A 23,408-nucleotide genomic window follows, 5' to 3' on the forward strand; every position below is an offset into this window, starting at 1 on the left:
GGGGGGGTTGTAACCCTTATTAACTCAAAACAAGCTCCACACGGACAAACGATAAACACACCCAGCAACACTACAAGGCCTTGCTTACAACCCACAACATTCACACTCCCCAAAGAGAAAGGGAAAAAGGAAAAAGAAGTGGAGAAAAAGGCCTCAGTTCAGCTTCATCTGGCCCAAAAAAACGGTTCATAGACAACCCCGCGAAAGACAAAGGCGCGCGCCAACAACTGAGCGCAAGATGGAGGCATGCGCCGAAGAAAATTACAGTTTTTAGGGGCTCCGATGGGGGGTTTTGTTGGGGAGCCCCCCCCCCCGTTTACTTAATAGAGATCGCGCCGGTGTTGTGGGGGGTTTGGGGGGTTGTAACCCTCCACATTTTACTGTAAACTTAACTTTTTCCCTAAAAACAGGGAAAAAGTGAAGTTTCCAGTAAAATGTGGGGGGTTACAACCCCCCAAACCCCTCACAATGCGGCGCGATCTCTATTAAGTAAAGTGGGGGGGTTCCCCCCACGCCCCCCCCGTCAGAGCCATAAAAACAGTAATTTTCTGCGGCGCGCACCTCCGCACTGCGCTCAATTGTCTGCGCGCGCCTTTGTCCCGGTGCACTTTTGACCTGACACAAAAAAAACTCCATTCCTACAAAAGCTGTTTATGTGTAAATGCTGAAAAATAGTCCAAGAAAACAGGGCAACTAAAGTAGCCTGCCAGGTGGTATCAAACAGCAAGCCTAATACAGGTGAAAGTCAGTGGGTGAATGTAACAAAAGGCAGTATAGTCCAGCTCATAACATCCATAGCAAAAGCAAAAAAAATAACTTAGCTGCTAATGGCCTCCAAATCCATGCCAGGCAGTCCTTACACCCAACGGGGAACCCTCCGTTTCGCATCAAATCGCTGCGTCAGGGGTGTTCATATCGTCGCTTCACATCCAGATATTCCAGACCCACCATACTCCTCAAACATCCTCACCACTTCATCGATCAAAACTGGCGCAGAGAGACTCTTCACCCCGGCTCTTAAAAAGGCTAAAAGCTCCGCCCCTCCACATGCAGCCACCAATCAAAAAGCGCTCAGACTCAAAAGAAGGCGGACCATTCTATTTGGGCATTTAAACCCTCAGGATGGACTGATTGTAGCTGATAGATCCATCTTTGCTCCTTTTGCCACAGGAGCCATCTCCAATCCCCCCCCCCCCCGTCGAACCGGGAGCGCAATATGCTCAATCACAATACATCGCAGGGCTCCAAAATCATGATGTGCTTCTAAACAATGCATCACCAGCGGTTCCTCCAAACGCCGGGTATTCAAACATGATCTATGTTCAATAAGTCTTGTCTTGAACTGACGGTAAGTATGCCCAACATAGATTTTCAAGCAGGGGCAAAGAATCGCATAAATCACCCCCTCAGTGAAGTGGAACACCTCAACTTATAGACAAAACCAATCTTAGGATGTTGATTTTTTAGGGGAAAAAAGTTTTCTGTATAATGTGGGGGGGGGGTTACACCCCCCACAGCCCCCAAACGGCAGCACGAATGGCAGCACAAACAGTATTAAGTACAGTGGGGGGGGGGGGAGGGAGCAATTTAAAATAAACTTTTACGGCGGCATGCTGGAATTTTGCGCGCAATTGCCTGCTCTCTATTGTCGGAACAGATTTGTCCGTTGCGCTTTTGTCCCGTCACCTTTTTTTCTCCTTTGGTTCCTGTCTCATTTAATTCACAAGAAATCTCTACTTCTCCCACGGTTAAAGGTCTAAAAACCGTGGCCAATTTTTGTCGATCATTTTCTTTTTTTATTCGTAAAAGTTTGGAATGACCTTCCTTCTATAATTAGAGTTCTCTCTCATCTACCCACTTTTCGTAAGTACTGAAGACCTATTTATTTCAGAAATTTACTAATAATCCTTCTTTTTCTAATAATCAATCATAAAAGATAAAATTCTGGCCTAAAAAGATGTGGTTTCTGTTTTAATCTCCTGTATAATTTTATTAATATTTTGTTAACCGAGTCGAGCCCTCCTGTTGGGATGAATTGGTATAAAAAAATATCAAAGATGAGATTATGTTATATTAGTTAAATTTTAACTTTAGAAACAAACGAGGACATTAGCTATTTTCTTTCATCGGAGCTCCAGCCAACAATGGCCAGCTGAAGTAATAATCCCCCCCCCCCCCCCACTGGTGGCTGCCACTGTGGTAACTGCCCCAAAGCCCATAGGGATTTAAAAGGCTTCGGGGCTTTTATCGCACGGCAGCTGCTGGTGCAGGGGGAAAGTCAGGCTAATGTCTATGGCCCCAAATCCCTGTGAAATGCTGACCATCCTTGAGTGGACTTCCAATGAAAGATAAGCAGTTATCTCCTTATCTCTTATTGTGTATGCTCTGTACCTTTAGCCGAAAATAAAATAAAAATCCCCCCTCCCCCCTGAAGCCACGTTAGGCTTTTTTATTGCCGGCCGCGGCAATATTAGCTTTGATACTCATAGAATTCCTATCGCAGTCGGCGATAAAAAAAAAGTCTAACGTGGCTTCGTAAAGGGGGTGGGGTAAAAATTAAAATTTTTTAAAATACTATAACAGTAGAATATTGTACAAGGTTAAACAGGTGTGGGTTTTTTTAAAAATGCCTATGACTGGATAAAATTAGGTACTATAAAGATTAATTTAATTCCACATTTATATCCCGCTTAACCCTTTCAGGACCATAAGGATCGTAGGCCAATTTTTGTGGTTTTGACGACATTTTTATGGTAAAAAGGGCTTGCAGATGCCAAAAAATTGATTTTTTTTGTGAAATATCATTATTTTTATTTAAAAAATCACACTTCTGGCTTATCGACAGTGTGGCAAGTGAATCTTCTCGTCAATCTGGCAACGACACTAATGAATGAATGTCGGAACCAGTTTGTTTACATAAAGGCAGTATCATATGGAATCCGTACATATCAAATTTAGAACTGTAGACTATCCCAATCAAAATTTATAGGATTTTAAAGTTATGGGACAAATATGTCCCTTGGTCCTGAAAGGGTTAACCACAAAGTTCCAAGTGGTTTACTGTTAAAATACGTATATAACATCTAATATTTTCTTATAACAAAGTATGCCATCAACAGATAGCATACATTTACAGTATCATTAACATCAATCTTAATCAATCAAGGTACTTCTGAAATAACATGGGGTAGAAACGTGTCTCGCAAACTATCTGGAGCTGCGGCTGGAGGGCACAGACTTTGACACCATGCGCTTGATGCCATTGCACCGACGTCTATGCCTATGCAAATGCACCTACAGAGCAGACAGGCTTTGAGCCGCCCCCTGGGAGATTGCTCAACAAGAGGGGCGTGGAGGGGAGGCGAGGTGCCGGCTGTGCCCAGGACATGCCTATCTTCGCGAATGGTGATTTCTAGGATTCACTTTAAATGGACCTGCCTAACTTTCAAGATCCTACATGGCTTTCTTCCTCCCCTAATCCCACTATCCTGGAATTCTTCGAGACCTGACACTACCAGATCCGCCCACAAACTCAAACTATCTATCCCCTCGTTAAAAGGCGTCATGTATGCAGGGAAATTAGGGAAATCCCTTGTTTTCAAATTCACTGAGCTTTGGAACAACCTCCCTGCCCCGCTGCGGAACCTAGGCTCATTCCAATTATTCCGAAAGCATCTGAAAACCTGGCTTTTCTCCAAAACGTAAAGCTATCTATTGAAAATGTAAAGCTAGCTATCCTCTTCATAATCTCTAATTTCTGATTATGTCCTTTCCTCATTTATTGAATTTACCTGTAAACCGTGCTGAGCTCTATCTTTATGGAGATGATGCGGTAGACAAACTTAAGCTTTAGTTTAGTTTAGTTCTGTAGGCAGTCAGCCGGCGTCAATGACTCGCGGCACACCTTTTTGCGATTCGCTGGGGGTCGAACATCCTTTACCTCTGCAGCTCTACCCAGAAGCATTTTAAGGTAAATTCTATAAATGGCACCTTAACTACCCTACCGGTGCCTATGTGGAGGGAAACACCATTTGAAACACTACTTAAATAACATTTCAAGGTGCCTACCAGTGACTAAACCAAAGGAACCGGAATCGTGCCTCCAGAAGCGCCTACCAGCGCGTACGCCACTGTAGGCATGCCTAACGCTGGAAGTGGCGTTAGGTGCGGATAGGCGCCTCCGGAGGCGTGATTTATGTCACATAGGCCTTGAAAAACCCTGGCCTACATTTCCGGTGCCTGCCTTTGCCGGAGCTGCGATTCTCTGAACGGCACGCGTCGCGTGACTGACACTCAATCGGTGGCCGCTTTTAAGGCAGTCGCCGTCGGGAGTGCCAGTTTTGGGTGCCCCATAGGGCGTACTTCACGAGGGTTCAACTGTTTCATTCTGGTTTGGCAGATTCGGATCTTTGTGAGAAATGTACAGCTGCCCCAAAGTCCTTCTTCCACGCCTTTTGGAGGTGCCCGGTAGTTAAGTCTTTCTGGAGGCGGGTAGTCCGATATTTGTAGGCTGTGTTGGGCTGTTCAATCCCGCTTACTCCGGTGGGGGTTTCTCTTAGATACATTTGAGGCTTTTCGTTTGCGGCCTGGTGTCGGCAGTTTATTCTTGCGGAAGGCGGGCTTGGTGGCTAAAAAGGTCATTTTGACTGAGTGGGTGTCGGCTGACCCTCCTGCGTATTGGGCATGGCGCAATAGGCTGCATGCTTTGATGTTACTTGAGAGGAGTCGGGTGCGTGCTTCCTTTCGTCAGAAAAATTTTTTTCTGCGGGTTTGGAGGCCCTATATCTATTCACTGTCTCCTAGAAGTCGGAGCTTAATTCTTAATCTGCTACGGCTTTGAGCTGTTCTGAGCGGTGAGAGTTTCCAAGTTTATTAGTTTTTTAATATCCCGACCATCAAATGAATATCTGGCCGGTTTACAAAATATAATAAAAGTAAATAATAATTTAAATATAATGAAGTGAACGAAAATGACATTAACTAGACTAACTGGAAAGTGAGGATAAGAGGGGAAGGAAGGGAGAAGTTACATAAATTAGTTAAAATAGTAAAGGATGGGGGAAGGATTGAACAAGTGGGGTATGGGAGCATTGTTGGAGTGATTACTTACTTACATTAAAAAGGCGAAGTAAAAAAGAGAGAAAGGGATCTAGGGACGGTCATAAGCGTCTTGGAACAAGAAGGTCTTTAAGCCAGTCTTGAAGTTAATTAGATTTTGTTCGTCCCGAAGGTATTGTGGAAGAGAGTTCCATAGTGTAGGAGCGGTTACTGCAAAGTTAGTTTTTCGGGTGTAGTAGAAATCTTTGAGAGAAGGAATGAAAAGGAGTTTTTGGTCAGTAGATCTTAGTGTGTGAGGGGAACATTGTGGAATTAGTAGTTTATCGAGGAATAGTGGTTGATGGGAATGTTTAATTTTAAATGAGAGTAGAATGATTTTGTAGGTTATGCGGTGGGTGATAGGGAGCCAGTGAGCTTCTTTGAGTAGAGGAGTAACATGTTCAAATTTTCCTTTTTTGTATATTAGTTTTATGGCAGAATTTTGTATTAATTGAAGACGTCGGAGCTCTTTTTGAGGAAGTCCGTTTAGAAGAGAGTTGCAGTAGTCTAGGTGGGAAATGACTAGGGAATGTATCAGTATGTTAAGGTGCTTTGGTGTGCCTCTCCCTGGCTGTGGTGTTGGTTTTTTTGTTTTGTTTTAATTTGTATTTCTTTATTTTTTTCTTTCCTTGTTTCTTTATTTTTCTCCTGTTTTGTGGTGGTGGTGGTGGTGGGGGGGGGGGGGGGGGGGGGGTTGTGGGGGGGCTAGTGTTCCTCTCAGGGCTCATCAGAGTACAGAGCTCTGTTTGCATGGGATTTTGGACTCTGGAGTTTGGGCCTCCCCAGTGGCACAGGGTTGGGATGCTGCTGGTTTCTGGGCTTGCATATTCTTGTTTCTTCTTTCTGCTGCTTGGGTGGTTTTGGTTGGGGGATGGGTTGGGGAGGGGTTGGATTTGGGGGGTGGGTGGGTGTTGGGGAACTTGTTGCTCTTTCCACTTGATTGTATCTTTTTGCTGTGTTATTTTCGCTTCAATAAAAATTGCTTTACACTAAGGCAGTCGCCGACAAGGGCACTGGTTAAACTGAATCTGGGCTTTTCTTCCTAGAGGAAAATAATCTACAGTCTTTTAACGGATGGTATCGCTAACCGCAGTTCTCTCGAGGAACTAAATCTCTTGTTGATTTGCGTAAAATTATCAAGTCTTTGAAATAACTAGGACATACCCCATATCAAATCTTAAAAATAGAAATCAAACTTTTAAAATCTATTCTTGTTGCAATTGGAAGCCAGTCTAATTCTCGTAACAACGGAGTAACGTAATCATATCTATTTCCCCTTATAAGAATTCTCAGGCTTTTTACTCCTGAAATACAGTGATCACTTTGACCTAAATGAGTAATAATATCCAACTTGATAACGGAGTCTTTTTTTTTTTTTTTTTTGGTATTATATCAAAGATGATTTCCTCCATTCCTCTTCAGTTTTAGGGTGAATATTAAAGTTCCAGGTGTCAGGGGAGGCACCACCGATTTTCCAGCTACGGGTGGCCTGGCACCTCCTTCAGTCTGGACAAAAGTACGAGCGAGAACTTCAAATTCCTTCGCCCGCCAGATCAGTTTACCGGGCAGCCCACAGATAGCGCTGGGTGTGGCACTGCACTTGCTGGTGGTGATACCTCGGTTTTGTGAGAGCCATAGCTTAGTTTGCTTAAATGTAACCTCAGCTATGGCTTCTAAGGGAGGTGCAAATGTCCAGTTACTGTACCTGTATTTCAATTATTAACTTTCTTTTAATATTTCTTCAATTTAAGGTTCTCGCGGTCCGAGGCGCTTTAGAGACATACAGGAAGCGTATAATCAGTGGGTTCAAGTGTGTTATAAAGGTGACCAGGGAAATCGGAGGTGGAAAATCGGTGGTGTACCTGTACCACTGTTACGGTGTCCCCCTGCTGGCAGATATGCAGTAGTGCAAGGTTCAAGTTTTTTTCAACAGCTGTTGGCCATTGATAAAGCCCGAGTTGCATAGCTCGTGTGTCTGGGAGGGAGATTAAAAGTGAAATCAAATTGAAAAAAACAATTTTTTTTAAAAAGGAATATTATGAGATTAAAAAGACACTGTTCTTGTTGATTTTTGGCCTGGTAGGTTACTCCGAGGGAGGTTCCCCTTTTTAATCTCTGTCCCATCTTGCTCGACTATGGCAGTGGTCGCAAACTACAACTCAGTCTGGAATCTGATACCTGGATTCTTGCTCTGACGAGGCAGGTAACGGATCTTGCACAGTTGCATAAATAAAAGAGAAATCAAGTAGCATCTGAGAAAACATCTGAAAACCTGAAACAATTATTTAACTGAAGTAATGATGAAAATGATGACCAGACACTTACCAGGAGTTGAAGATATCACTGTTGATTTCATCAGTGGTACGGTGGTGGCCCCAGTTTGGCCAACAGAGATGCCGGGAACGGGAGTGGTGTCTTTTGGGGTGACATCTTTTGAGACCGAAACTTCTGGTGACGTCAAGGTTTTAGCAGGGTGTCCTGTAGTCACCCCACCTGCTACTGGTGACATGCCATCACTAGGAGAGATAGTGGTATCCCGAGACGACGTGGGGGAACTGGGATAACTGGAAGCCGCTGAGCTGCTTGCCGGGTGAGTCAGTGGGGGAGCCCCTGAGATCGGAGAAGGCGAAGGGACTTGGCTGCTTGCTGGGCTGCTCCCGGCACGCGTTGCCGACTCTGTCATTGACTTGGGAATAACGTGTGTCGTGCCCAATGTCTGTTGAGAAGAGGTTGAAACAGATGGCACTGAAGCAGACGCTACGCCGTTTTGCGCTGAGGTCGCTCTGTGCTGGGGGGCTGAGGCCGAGCTCTTTTGCACTTGGGTTGTAACTTCATTTGCACTTTTCACTGTGGCCGTGGTAGGAGATGCCTCACTCGTGAGTGGACCCAGCACTGTAGCATCAGAAGCTGACATCGAGACATGGGGACACCCTGAAAGAAGAAGTTTAATTAAACCCATTAGAATCCTCTGGTAATTTATCTTTGCATCCTCTTTACCCTGACCTTTATTTTTTTATTTTAAATTCTTTATTGATTTTTAAATAATAACAGTGCACTACAATGAATTATCAAGAGCAAATCAGAAAAAGCACTTTACACATACAAACATTTTAAAACAAATCATTTTCTCCCCCCTTCCCTTAACTAGCAATAATTAGAAATATATACCTATAACTATAGTTTCCATAAACTATATACCATACATAATCTAATCTAATCTAATCCTTAGGTTTGTATACCGCATCATCTCCACGTTCGTAGAGCTCGACGCGGTTTACAGTAGGAGAAATAGGAAGGAACTACAACAGAGAAGTGTGAAGAAAATTTAGAGGACTTGGGATGCCAAGATATAAGAGTTTCCTTGATTCCTAAATTGGAGGGAGACTTACATTTTTTGAGAAAAGCCAGGTTTTCAGATGTTTGCGGAAAACTTGGAGAGAGCTCAAGTTCCGAAGAGGGGAGGTAAGGTTGTTCCAGAGCTCAGTGATTTTGAAGTGGAGGGAGGTCCCTAGTTTTCCTGTGTGGGAAATGCCTTTTAGCGAGGGGAAGGATAGTTTTAATTTGTGAGAGAATCTGGTGGTATTACTATCCTTCCTCCCTCCCACCCTGGATGTGCAAGGAAGTACCCTGAACTTTAAAATATGTACCCAAAACCTCTCCTTGGGAAAAAGCATTAGGTGTCTGACTAATCCTTGGCCTCGCTGCCCTCCCCACCAGTTAGGTTTTCAGGACCCGCACCAGTGAATGCCAGAGATCCAGGGACATACCTTGAAGGCTGTGCATAAAAATCTGCAGATCCCTTTGGTATTCCCACTAACCCAGTAAGCTCCCTTCAGCAGGACCATAACATAAGAACATAAGAGCTGCCATACTGGGACAGACCGAAGGTCCATCAAACCCAGTATCCCATTTCCAACAGTGGCCAACCCAGGTCCCAAGTACCTGGCAGAAACCCAAAGAGTAGCAACATTCCAGAGCTGAGATTGTGATGTCATAAAGCCTCATTCCACCAATGCCTAGGAGCCAACCTCATCAGTGATGTCACAATGGCTTTATTGTCCCATACTTGGCTCACATAAGAACATAAGAATTGCTACTCTGGGACAGAGCAAAGGTCCATCAAGCCCAGTATCCTATTTCCAACAGTGGCCAACCCAGGTCCCTAGTACCTAGCTAGATCGCAAATAGTAAAACAGATTTTATGCTGCTCACCCTAGGAATAAGTAGTGGATTTCCCCAAGCCATCTCAATAATGGCCTATGAACTTTTCTTTTAGGAAATTATCCAAGCCTTTTTTATACCCCGTTAAGCTAACTGATTTCACCACATTCTCCAGCAATGAATTCCAGAGTTGTGGTAAGAGTGGATAGCGTAGCTGGTTTTAAGAAAGGTTTGGACAAGTCCATAGTCATGGGGGAAACCACTGCTTGCCCTGGATCGGTAACATGGAATGTTGCTACTCCTTGGGTTTTGGCCAGGTACTAGTGACCTGGATTGGCCACCGTGAGAACGGGCTACTGGGCATGATGGACCTTTGGTCTGACCCGGTAAGGCTATTCTTATGGTCTTAAATAGTTGTCCTAACTTCAACTTCAACCACAATTGCTGTATGTTGAACATTTGGATTTAATTGACAATTATTACTTACTAGCTGATGCCCCGGCGTTGCACGGGTATTTAATTATAGCAATAACACTGTAAATGGATTCAAATAAAGATACTTTATAGTGGGGAATGAAATTATTGTTTTACAGCGTAATAAAAAGTACAATATTCAAATTATAATGTGAAATATTTGACAAAATGAATACAATACAACTAACGCAAAACGTGATTATAAACAACATTTTTAGTTTCACCTCCAGGAGCAAGAACATATAAATTGTTGGGTGAACCCACCCTTGAGAAAGCAACATAGAGTTGTGGGCTGCGAGACCCCCAGAACATATCACCCCAGGTAGTGAGGGATCTGCATACCAAGTTTCGTTCAAATCGGTCAAGCCGTTTTTGCGTGATCGCGGCACATACATACATACATCCGATTTTATATATATAGATTGTTAATGTTTGTATTGCACAAAAAATGGAAAGATCCTAACTTACCCTCTCAACGCTTCTAGTTAAAGTATGGAAAATTGCTGGGATGGAAAAACTGGTTTGGCTTCAGAAGTGTAAGCCGTGGAAGCATTCTCAGTTTTGGTCACCTCTTCTTCATGCTAATCATTCTTCATAAGGACTTCTTCCAGAATCAATTTGTTTGTTTTTCTGGCAGTCCAGGGCACGCCTAAAATCCTTCTCCAACACCAGAGCTAAGATTGTATTATTGGCGTGTTACTTTGTTGTATTGATTTAATTATATTTCTAATAATAATTATTTGAAATTTTTTTAAAAAAGAACTTAAGGTCAGCTCTTAGCCACACAACTTCTGGGTATCGCCACTGACCCAGATTCCCAGTACTATTGTCTGGACATCTATAATGTTAATAAAATATCTTTCAGTTGAGTACAAACTACTTTCAGAAGGTTCACGTTCCTGTCTCGGCACTGAATATCTGGGTCTAATTTAGGTAGCAATGGTCAACATTTAAGAAAATGCTCATTGCGACTGGCTAAATATTTTTTCCATGCACATCTTAATAGCTTCTGCAGATTTAATGAACTATTAGGTAGATCTGTTGATCAACATAACTCTAACTGCTCGATCCATACATAAAATATAAGAAAATTCACAGCAAATCATTGAACTACCAAATAGCAAAAGCGTGGAAATATAGAAACATGACGGCAGATAAAGGCCAAATGGCCCATCCAGCCTGCCCATCTGCAGTAACCATTATCTCTTTTACTCTCCGAGAGATCCCACGTGCCTATCCCAGGCCTCTTTGAATTCAGACACAGTCTCTGTCTCCACCACCTCTTCCGAGATCTGTTCCACGCATCTACCATGCTTTCTGTAAAAAAGTATTTCCTCAGATTATTCCGGAGCCTCTTAACTTCATCCTCTGCCCTCTCATTCCAGAGCTTCCTTTCAAATGAAAGAGACTCGACTCATGTGCATTTACGCCATGTAGGTATTTAAACATCTCTATCATATCTCCCCTCTCCCACCGTTCCTCCAAAGTAAACAGATTGGGATCTTTAAATCTGTCCCCATACGCCTTATCACGAAGACCACTCACCCTTTTAGTAGCCTTCCTCTGGACCGACTCCATCCTTTTTATATCTTTTTGAAGGTGCTGCCTCCAGAATTGTACACAATATTCTAAATGAGGTCTCACTTACTTCCTATCGAAATTCATACAACCATTCGATATGCAGAGTTTTACAAAAATCTAACAACAAGGCTTTTCAAGAAGTCCCTGATAGGAGCTCAAGGAGACTCAGACTTATAATTAAGTTTACTGTATAGAACAATAATGTTAATGGCGGTGGCATAAAGAGGGTGAGAGGTGCTACCCCCCCCCCCGGGTCTCCATCCCCTCGCTCCTTCCCCGCTCCTGCCTGCTGCGCGGGCCTCCCTTCCCTTTCCCCATACCTCTAGTTAAACTTGTTGCTCGCGGCGGTCAACGTGCTCTTCGCAACCCCATCGGCTCTCCCGCACACACACACACGTGCCGATTGCTATCATCAGCGACTCATCTCATGTAAATTTGGCGAACCTCATTTGCATGCATGGTTTTTCAAGAATGACTCGTCTTTTTGAAATCGTTACCTTTATGGCCACGATAGCGGCCTGTCGGATTTTACCACCAATATTAGAGAATCGTCCTCTCAAAGTTTATTCTATATAGTGTTTTACAATGAAGATTTTTTTTTTCTCTCTCTCTGTATTTGAGATTTGTCCTCTTTCTTGTGTCGTCTTCTAAATGCTTTCCTCTCATTGTTCCATAACAATGAACCTCCCTACTGTTCTGTTATAAGAATGGGAAACCAGTTCATTTCATCCATCACGCCCCCGCTAGCCTCCTTTCTCCCCCTGACATAATGAGAATCAAAAAAATGTGCAAACTCTGGCTTTCTGACCCGCAAAATAATTGTGTGATGCCTCCTCCTTCTCCTCCCCCCTGTTGAATTCTTAAGACCTCTTAAGGGAAGAGTGTGTGAAGTGAGACCTGCCAGCATCATTCTCCTGGTTTAAGGGTATTGGAGAGTGAGACGGAGAGAGATTGTAGGCCTCAGCCTTTTCTTTGGTTTCGGGATGCTTTGTAGCCACAAGAAGTGTCTTGTCAGGTGTGATGAATCCGAGAGGGGGCGGAGAGGGTGTCTGCAGTATTGTGATAAGAACCTGAATGAAGGCCAAAAGTCACTTCCCTTTGTTTTATCCATGCTACAGTAGAGGGGCTACTTCTGAACCTTGAAGATATTTACAATATCTATTTCGGTTTAAGAGTTCCACGTTGGCCCAGAGCACTGTCTTTGTTTTTGGAGCACAGAAGAGCTTAGGTTTGCCAGATGCTAAAAGTAGATACACCATCGAGCTTTTCCTGAATTTAAGCCCAAAGATTTAACATTCTAGGATTCGCTGGCTCTGGTTTTATCAGTCCACTCCGCAGATTAGATATCTTTGAAGTGAACACAGAATGAACACAGTCAAAAACCCAGGATGATTTTTGGCTTTATTGGTGGCTTTTGCCCTGGCATACAGTATTTAAACTAAACTAAACTAAACCTTAAGTTTGTATACCGCATCATCTCCACAGAAGTAGAGCTTTACAAGAATTGATATAAAAAGGAACTACAATGAAAAGTAGAAAGAAAGAGAAGTTTAGAGAGACTTAGTATATCGAAGAGGGAGGGGCCATTGCATTTTATAGAAAAGCCAAGTTTTCAAATGTTTTCGGAAGAGTTGGAGGGAGGTCAGGCTCCGAAGCGGGGTAGTAAAGCTGTTCCAGAGTTCGGTGATCCTGAAGAAGAGGGAAGTCCCTAATTTTCCTGCATGGGATATGCCTTTTAAAGAGGGGAAGGATAGTTTGAATTTTTGAGTGGATTTGGGTCACTTTCAACCATGAGATATTGGGGTCAAGCTCCAGAAAAAGAAGGATGGATTGAGACATCTGGGTTTTACCTCTATTGCTCTTCATGGAAGTAAAACCCAGCCATCTCCATCTGTCCTCCTTACTTCCATTGCTATCTCAATCTGACCTCTCTTTTTCTGGAGCCATTTGGTAACTCTAGATCAAGCTATGGTAGATTTAAGATTTGAACTCTTATCTTCTTCCATGTATGGATATTCCCAGTGATCTACTGCCTCTACCAGATCAGTGAAAGCGTGGGAATGGAGTGAGCGAAAACAGTATTTCACTTATTGTAGTAAACTCTTCCCAAAGGAACTCAGTTTAGATACTGGAATATACAGCATTTGGAAATATGACATCATTATATATTGTTCATATAGGCTATTTAATGTATGCAATAATTCACAAATATTCTACTTTTGTTAGCACATTTCTAGAAGCCCTATTCATGACTTAGATGCATATTAACCAGCATTTACCATACCATACCATAAAGTTTCTTATATCCCGCAATTTTCAACTAGGATTCAATGTGGCTATAAGTGGATAGGCAACTTGTGAATCACAGCTATGACTTTGGCATGCTTTTGAAGCTGTTTCATTTGAGGAGCTGACGTAGAAATAAGGGTAGGCTATTCCATACTTTGGAGCCCTTGAAATTCGAAAGTTGATGTGAACATATTTTTCCATTGGAGATGTTGGGGAGATAGAAAATTCAGTTTGAGGCGATGTGTGGTTCTTGTGTTGAGGACGGAGTGTGTAATGTTAACGGCCGATACAAGTCCAGTAGAGTCCTCTCCTTTGTAGAGCATACAAGCGATCTTAAATATAACTTGATTTTTCACTGATAGCCAGTGTAGCTCTTCTGGTAGTGGTCTGGCTTTCCCAATGTGTTCAAAAATATCCATTCCTTCCACACACAGACAAACTCCAGAGCAAACCTAGAAATTTTCACTCAGCAGCTCCACCATTTCCTGGTGCCGCCTTAAGCTCTCTGCTTCCCTGTAGCTCCCAGTAACAGTTCTTGGGCTCTTAATGATGGAGACTAGAGAATGACATGGGGACAAATTTTTCACCGTCCCCGCGGGAACTCATTTTCTCCTCCTGTCCCCGTCGAGTTCTTTTCCTGTCCCAGCCCCATTCCTGCAAACTCCATCCTCATCTGCACAAGCCTAAACACATAAGTGGGCCAGGGACAGCGACAAATCTCATGGGGATGGGACGGGGAAATTGAGTTCCTGCAGGGACAAATTTGTCCCTGTGTCCTTCTTTAATGGAGACTACTATATAAAGAGCTTTCTGCTGCAGACTCTCTATTCCTCATCTCTATGATCTCCCTGTAGCTCAAAGGCTCAGAGCATGGGCCCATCCTCTGAGCAGGCCTCATCATTTCCCTCCTGCCTCTCCTTTGTAAGTGCTTTCAATGTACAGTGGAACCTTGGTTTACGAGCATAATTCGTTCCAGAAGCATGCTCATAAACCAAAATACTCGTTTATCAAAGTGAATTTCCCCATAGGAAATAATAGAAACTCGCTTGATACGTTCCCACCCACCCTCTGAGGCCAGCGGCACTGCTCCCCCCCCCCCCCGCGCGAACCGGCACCCCCCGCCCGAACAACTTGAAACTTACCCCCCCATCTGGCACTGGCACGCAGCCCACAGGACGTGCCGGTGCCGCTTGAAGAAGTTCCTGCCTCTGCTGGGCCTTGAGCATGCATCTGCGCATGCTCAAGGCCTTCTAATTCTCCCTTTCACCGTGATGGTATTGGAGGAGCTGTGCTAGAGTGGTTTAGAGGTTTCCTAATAAGCAGAACCTATCAGGTGAAATTTACCTGCCAGGAACCCTGGATGAAGAGTTTGAAATCATTTGATTTAATGACCTCTTTCGCCTACTGTCTTGCGGAATGTCATCAACAATAAGCAAATGAACCTCTTTTGCTCCGTCAAAAATTACAGAGACTAGGGGACACTCGATGACGTTACAGGGAAATACTTTTAAAACCAATAGGAGGACATTTTTTTTTTTTCACTCAGAGAATAGTTAAGCTCTGGAACGCGTTGCCAGAGGATGTGGTAAGAGCGGATAGTGTAGCTGGTTTTAAGAAAGGTTTGGACAAGTTCCTGGAGGAAAAGTCCATAGTCAGTTATAGCGAAAGACATGGGGGAAAGCCACTGCTTGCCCTGGATCGGTAACATGGAATGTTGCTGCTCTTTGGGATTCCGGAATCCTGCTATTCTTTGGGATTCTGTATGGAATGTTGCTACTCTTTGGGTTTTGGCCAGGTTCTAGGGACTTGGATTGGCCACCGTGAGAACGGGCTACTGGGCTTGATGACCCAGTAAGGTCTATTCTTATGTTCTCTTTTTTGACCAAATCTGTAACCATCTGAGAATGCCCAGTCTCTTAGCTTACCAGCCTCACTGAACTCAAGAGGTAAGTGAGGGATATAAATTTCGCAATGTCATGTAATTTTGTGCTATTAACACATAAAGGAACAAAAACTACTTCAAACGTCTTTTAACATTCAATGGTGCTCAGATTCCAAGATGGAGGTTTAAAGAACTCAGTAGGGGCATTCAGCCCGTGAGAAACTTTATATGGTATCAATCATTGCACCGAGTTGTAAAAGATGTTTCAAAGTCCTTAATAGGTTATACTTTGTAATGTTTGAAAGTCCATAAAGTGGAAACACTGATAATCCAAATTTTTCACTGTGTGTATTAAGAACTTCCAAAATAAACCACTTAGCTGAAATATAAAGAATGCAGAGATGTAGCTGGGTCCTGACGCGTTTCGCCTCGCTGGCTTCCTCAGAGAACCCGCTTGCAATCCCTTATATTCAAACTATAGTTGTGTTTTCAAATTTTCAATATAACATCTTCTTCAATGCATAAAAAGCCGGGTGCTCAGCTGAGCACTCACGTCACAGGACATTAAAAGATTACAAAAGCAACAGCAGGTATTCCGCCGACAGCGTCGAGAGTTTGGTAATGTTTTCGGTATAGTTATAAGTACAGCCTCTGAACATTTATAACCTTTCTGCACCTTGTTTTCTTGATGTTGCAGGATTTATATTGAAAATTTGAAAACACAACTATAGTTTGAATATAAGGGATTGCAAGCGGGTTCTCTGAGGAAGCCAGCGAGGCGAAACGCGTCAGGACCCAGCTACATCTCTGCATTCTTTATATTTCAGCTAAGTGGTTTATTTTGGAAGTTCTTAATACACACAGTGAAAAATTTGGATTATCAGTGTTTCCACTTTATGGACTTTCAAACATTACAAAGTATAACCTATTAAGGACTTTGAAACATCTTTTACAACTCGGTGCAATGATTGATACCATATAAAGTTTCTCACGGGCTGAATGCCCCTATTGAGTTCTTTAAACCTCCATCTTGGAATCTGAGCACCATTGAATGTTAAAAGACGTTTGAAGTAGTTTTTGTTCCTTTATGTGTTAATAGTTATAGCCCTTCAGGAACATTTGTTTGAATCATACCCAGTTGTTTATAATGTAATTTTGTGCAGCATTCCAGCGGAGGGACTAAGCCTCTTAACCCCTGAGTGGTTTCCCCAACCTCCCCTGGAAAGAAGTGACTTTGTAAAAGTGCCCTTCACATAAAAATTAGATTAAAACAGTGGCGTAGCAAGGGTTGGAGGTTCCCGGGGCGGTGTTGCCCCACCTCCTCTCCGTTCCCCCCCCTCCGCTCCTTCCGTGCCACAATCGCACCCTCCCTTCCCCCCCTCCAAATCTCTTAAAATCTTCACCAGCGCGAGGAGCTTCTCTAGCCTACTGTTTGTGCTGGCTTCCCCTCTGATGTCACTTCCTGGCCCTCCGACCCGGAAGTGATTTCAGAGGAAACCAGGTGGTGCGAGTAGCAGGCTTGAGTAGTTACTCGCGATGGCGATGATTTTTAAAGAGGTTTGAGGGGTGGGGGAGGGAGGGTGCGAGTGTGGCATGGGGGGTGGAGAGATGCCAGCACCCCCACGAAGATGGTGTCTGGGGCAGTTGCCCCCCCCCAACCAGGGTAAGGTTATTTACCCTATACCCTATCTACTATATAGACGTCCATGAATACCCGGACATGTTCTTTTTTTAGAGGACTGTCCTGCTTCCCGGATGAACTTTTCAAAACCCGGCATTTGTCCAGGTTTTGGAAAGCCGCAGCGAGCTGTGGCTACATCTGGAGGGCCTCTGAGCATGCGTGGATGATGTCACACACCTCTGCGCATGCTCCAGGCCCTCCAGACACAGCTGGAGCTCATCCGGAAGAAAGGAGGGCTTGGGGCAGAACAGGGCGAGGCTTGGGACGGAACTAGGTGGGGATGGAGGCGGAACTGGGCGGGGCTGGGCAGAACAGGGTGGAGTCATGTGTCCAGGGTTTCCCGGAGAAAAATATGAGAACCCTACCAAAGGGTAGAGGTTTTATATTGTTTTTGTGCAAAGTGCACTCTTGTGAAGGCAGCCCACATAACAGGAGGGCTGTCCTGGGAATTAGATTAGATTTCCCCAGATATGTCCTCCTTTTCAGGACATGTTCGGGGGTCTGGACGGCTTTTCCAAACCTGGCACTTTGTCCGGGTTTTGAAAAGCCTCCTCAAATTGCATCGGGCAGGGAGGAAGGGTGACAGGTCAAAAGCGCGCGCCGACAAAGGCGCGCCGAGACAACTGAGCGCAAGGCGGAAGCCCATGCCGAAGAAAAACAGTGTTTTAAGGGGCTCCGACGGGGGGGGGTGCAGGGGGGGGAATCCCAAACTTTACTGAATACAGATCGCGCCGGCATTCTGGGGAGTTTGGGGGGTTGTAACCCCCCACATTATACTGAAAACTTCACTTTTTCCCTAAAAAACTGGGAAAAAGTTAAGTTTCCAGTATAATGAGGGGGGTTACAACCCCCTACAACGCTGCACAACGCCGGTGCGATCTGTATTCAGTAAAGTGGGGGGGTTCCCCAGCAACACCCCCCCCGTCGGAGCCCCTTCTTCGGCGCGGGCTTCCGCCTTGCGCTCAGTTGTCTCGGCGCGCCTTTGTCGGCGCGTGCTTTTGACTATAAACCGGGAGGAAGTCTGCTCATGCGTGGACCTCCTGCCCGGCGGGGCGGGGCTAGGGCGGGACTGGGGGCGGGATTAGAGCGTTACAGGGTGGAACTGGGGAGCAAGTCTAAGGGTCCGGATTTTCCGACTGGAAAATCTGGCAACCCTAGGGCTCATAGCCCCCAGCTGCACGATCTGCCAGCAAGGCTGCTCACTCCAGGTCGAGAATGAAGTACGCAGCCACATTTGGTTTTCTTACTCTGTCTGAAAACAGTGCATTAGTTAAACAGGAGAAACCCCCAGATGCTTAGGGAGAGAGAAAAAATAACACGAATAAATCCAGATGTCACTTGAGACAGGCTTTAGTTAGCAGCTATGTGCCGAAGGGGAAAATCTGTGTTAAAATGTGGAGGTTGTTTTAATTTCTTAGTGTGACAGCTGTGCCAATTTAAAGATAATTAGATCCTTTTCCAGCTCCCCCGATACAGGGAACTAAAAAAAGGATACGTTCTAATTAAGAAAAATACCAGGTCAAAAGGCAATGTCAAAGAACCTCTCTCTTCCTCCTTTCCCCAGGAAGCTTTGCCTTTTTGTCAGGCCACAGTGCCTCTTGGTTATTAATCCTTCCCACCCTGGCTACGCGCCATTTCTGTACACCTTTCCACAGTGTCTCCGAGGCAAACTGGATTGATCCAAGTCTATTCATAGTTGAGGAGGAAGCCGAGAATAATAACTTCGGAAACTGTGCAAGCACACCCTGCCCAGCCTGGGCGGTGGAGAGACGTCTGTTCAAAATGGAGGAAGAGAACCCAAAGCCCAGCCCGAGGAGGAGCCAAGGAAATAGAGCATAAGATGATCCCAGATCCTGAGGAAAGAGAGCCACAAGCATCGTGAGGCCAAAGAATGTTTCCGCAGCATGGTCACAATGGCGCATTCCTGATATCACTGCGCAAACAGATTTGAACTTTTTTTTCTGGGGCAAGAAGAAAATAAGGTTTACTTTATAGCATTTGACCTCCTGTGTCTGAAAATAGTCTCAGTTTTCTCCTATCATGTAGAGTTTTTGAGCGAATCGCAAATATTTATAGCATGAGAAGACATAATGTAACGCATTGCGCCGATTTAAGAGTTCCTCTAAATATTATTTTCTAGAATCGTTTTGCTGTTGACGTGCGTTTATAAACGAGATTAGGAGCGTCTCTAATTAAGGTCCAACAATAATCGGCCAGCATCGATGTATTCTCCCTGCCCTGATATCGTTTCTCCATCGTCGCAATGTCCCGGTGAAATCTTCCCCCGTGCTCATCACTAATGCTGCATCATTAAAATTGCACTTCCCCCTCGGTATTTGCGATTTTTCATTCTCTGGCTCCGCCCCCAAATTTACATCACAGAAAATCGCTGCTCCCGGCGTTGTACGGAGGACATCACTTCTCCCGGCGTTGTACGGAGGAAATCGCTGCTCCCGGAGCAAATCAGGTTAGGTTATTCGCGTTTTTAAAATCTTTTTAGGGGCTTGTTACTGAAAAACCGCAAATAACATACGAAAAGTTATTTGCGGTTTTTTGGTATTCGCTGCTTTGCTTTTCCCCTATCGCCGCAAATGCGGAGGGGGAAGTGTAATACTTTAGCTTAAAAAAACTCAGAGATTGTTATAACATTTACTCCAAGCATTGGAAAATATACCGAAAATGTTAATTTTTGCATTATAATGCTCTTTTGCCAAAAATCAGAGGGTTATATCCCAAAATTTAAGGTCAGTTTTGAATTCAGCGATCCCAAATCACTATAAAACACCAACTACAATTCATGCCCCAAAACCTCTGTTGCACAAAGTCTCCCCAGCACCCTTAACCCTTTCAGGACCATAAGGATCGTAGGCCAATTTTTGTGGTTTTGACGACATTTTTATGGTAAAAAGGGCTTGCAGATGCCAAAAAATTGATTTTTTTTGTGAAATATCATTATTTTTATTTAAAAAAAATCACACTTCTGGCTTATGGACAGTGTGGCAAGTGAATCTTCTCGTCAATCTGGCAACGACGCTAATGAATGAATGTCGGAACCAGTTTGTTTCCATAAAGGCAGTATCCTATGGAATCCGTACATATCAAATTTAGAACTGTAGACTATCCCAATCAAAATTGATAGGATTTTAAAGTTATGGGACAAATATGTCCCTTGGTCCTGAAAGGGTTAACCTTAACTGCTCCCAATTTTCAGTCCTATGTGAAAGAATTTAAGCACCCCTGGTCAAAACTATCCCCCTCTTCTGCAAAGCCGCGCGGTAACGGCCCCGAAGCCCATAGAGATTTAAAGGGCTTCGGGGCGGTTTCCGGGCGGCTTTATAGAAGCGGGGGATATATGTTTTATGGCTGTGCATTCGTTAACCTGCATTCTGTTTGTTAATGCGTCATAAAATATTTTGGGGGTCCTTTAACCAAGTTGTGGTAAAAATTGGTCTTAGTGTGCCCTTACGTGGGTCGTTCCCACACACTAAGACTATGTGGACGTCCAGAAACTTCGGTGTCCAAATAAATTGGATAATAAGCCCAATTAACGACGTTATCAAGCAATAATTGAAAGTCAGACGTCCAAAGGCTGTGCGCAATTCACAATAGGCAACCACAATTTCATAGATGCCCATCGGAAAAAAGCTGCGCCTAGCGGAATAGGCGTGGGCATGGCTTTCATAGGGACGTCCATTTACAGAATCACATGCTGATCAGCATTCTAACGCGTCTACAATCTCACCTAAAAATGTAAGCGTTGCAAAACCAGGTCTACTTTTCGGCGTTAGGTGGACGCGACTTAGGCATCAGGTAGGTGTGCCGGAGGCATCCACATATAGGTGAATGGGCCTTCTATTTTTGGGGTACAGAGGACTCCTCTGTAATAATACAATGTTGCCCCAGTCTTTCGCGGTCGGCAGTTCGCGGTCCCTGTCATTCGCGGTATTTTCTGACCGCGAACCGCCGACAAGGAGAGGTGAATGGAAACCTGTAAAGACGTTCCCGGCCGTTCTTCAAGTTTGCTGTGGCGGCTTTTATTTCGTTCAGTCACCTACCGCGCCAGTTTGCGTTTCCTGACGAGAGGAGGGAGAGGGGCGGAACGTCACTTCCACCCCGTCAGTTTTGTTTTTTTAAGACCTGCTTTTGTGTCCTTTACCTGCGCCTCCTTCACTCTCGCCAGCTAACAGGATAGAACGCTTGATTGATAGGTCGACGGACAAAGGGACTGGGAAAAATAAGGGGGGGGTTGAGGCAACAGGAGGCGACCAATGGGAGTGAGGCGGGAGGGCTGGTTTTAGCATCTTGTTGACGGTTTGACAGTGCTCGTGCAAGATGGAGGGTGCGCCGCGGGTCGTGCTGGTGTTGGTAGTCCTTTGTGATGTGCTCCGCTCAGAGCGCCGTGATGCGAAGGGCGCAAAGTGTTCCCCCGGTCGTTCGCGATTGGATAAGGCCCTCTCCCGCTGCCCTCTTTAGGCTCCCCCCTGAAAAACTATATTTGCGGTTTTTCGAGATTTGCGGGGGTTTCTGGAACGGAACCCTTACGAATATCGGGGGAGTACTGTAATGGAAAAATATTGCATTACTTAAGCAAAGTACATCCCCTTGAGCCCACCAGGACAGAAGGGAAATATGATAAAGTAGCCGAATATAAATAAATAAAGATAATAGTGGTTTTTCTGTAAAACTGGGCTGCCTTGTGCATGCCAATTTATCGCATACAATTTTAATGTATAAAACAGCATAAAATTGCCGTTCTAATGATGTCATAACGCTAAAACGCGGTAACATTATAGACGTTGTGAAGACGTCTATGCGACATGGATGAGTGTTTAAGATGGATGATTGTACTAGTAAATTATGTCCTTTCAAGATATTTTTAGAGAGAACTCTTCGCTTTTCAGGCAGCTAAATTGAATACCTGGTTTGGCAAAATTATATTAGAAGTTCCATCTTACTATAATTCTAGAAAATTACTAAAAACACAACTATTTGATAAACTTGTAACTTAAGTGTTCTAATGCTAATGCTTTTAATCTATAGGCATTATGTATAAGAACTTAAGCATCGCCTCTGCTGAGTCAGACCATAGGTCCATCGTGCCCAGCAGCCCGCTCCCGTGGCGGCCCTCCAGGTCAAAGACCTGTTAGCGATCTTTTACATGCAACATTTGGCCTTCTATAGTATCCCTCTAACCATACCCCTCAATTCCCCTTTCCTTCAGGAATTCGTCCAATCCCTTTTTGAACCCCCAAATCGTACCACCTCCTCTGGAAGCGCGTTCCAGGTGTCCACCACCCTCTGAGTGAAGAAGAACATCCTGGCATTTGTTCTGAATCTGTCTCCCTTCAATTTCCTCGGGTGCCCTCTTGTTATTGTTACCCCCGCAAGTCTGCAAGTATCTCCTCGAAATAGCTTTCCGTGTATTGTAACTCGGCTGGATGTCCAGCCTTATCTTGCTATGAACCGCCTAGAACCTTTTACTGGTTTGGCGGTCTACAAGAAATAAATGATGATTATTATTATTATTAAAAGGCGATTCTACAAAGCACGCCTTACTATATAGACGCGTTTACATTCGCTGAGCGCGATTCTCTATTGTGCGTCTATGCTTAATAGAATCTCGCTGAGCGTTCTGATGCTGGACGTCTAAACGATGCCTAACTTCTAGATGCCCTTTGCAGAATGTGCCCCTAATACCCCCCCCCCCCCAGTCATGGAGCATGCCGTTACCACATCTTCCACAAGTGCTAGAGCCAGCCCTAAGGGGGTGTCAGAATTGTACTGTAAATAGAAGAAAACGTACTCTCTTATGTCCTCATGTTTAGTTAATGAAAGGCTCTAATAACCGATGTCAGATGTACAGAAGAGCTTTATACCGTCTTGTCGGTGGTAAACAAAGCGCCCTATTACCGTTCATGCGTGTTTTAATCAAAAAGAGGCTTTTCTTTCTTGGAGCTCTGACAGAGATGAAGTTGGTCTTGTGAACAACCCCCCCAGCCCCCCTTTTGACCTGTGATTTGTAGCATCACCAAACTGCCCTTGTTGCAAGGAAAGAAATCAACCTGGCAAAACCTGTCACACTGAACAGTGCAGTCAGGAGCAAATGAGACACATGGTTTCCTGTTCAAACACCAGGTGGACTCTGATAAGACTGGACTGCTAGCAGAGGACCAAAGATAACACCAGACATTCTCTACATCCTGGATTGTTTTTCTCTTATCACCCTAGTTCACATGGACAGGC

General features: G+C 44.3%; 1 protein-coding gene across 2 annotated transcripts in view; it reads right to left on the reverse strand.

Moving 5' to 3' along the window:
- Window positions 1–23,408, reverse strand: part of PODXL (podocalyxin like) — a 114,756-nt gene that overhangs the window by 42,390 nt on the left and 48,958 nt on the right. Inside the window, exons 1-2 of one of the 2 annotated variants that reach the window (XM_033957673.1) lie at window positions 16,888–16,938; window positions 7,423–8,028 (exon numbers count right to left, since the gene is read on the reverse strand). In XM_033957673.1, coding sequence (XP_033813564.1) covers window positions 7,423–8,011 — 589 coding nt within the window. In that variant the 5' untranslated portion in view covers window positions 8,012–8,028; window positions 16,888–16,938. Of the gene's footprint in view, window positions 1–7,422; window positions 8,029–16,887; window positions 16,939–23,408 lie in introns of those variants that run through there. The other variant, XM_033957672.1, reaches the window with a different exon arrangement.

Source organism: Geotrypetes seraphini, chromosome 9 (genome assembly GCF_902459505.1).
Source record: "Geotrypetes seraphini chromosome 9, aGeoSer1.1, whole genome shotgun sequence".
Lineage (NCBI taxonomy): Eukaryota > Metazoa > Chordata > Amphibia > Gymnophiona > Dermophiidae > Geotrypetes > Geotrypetes seraphini.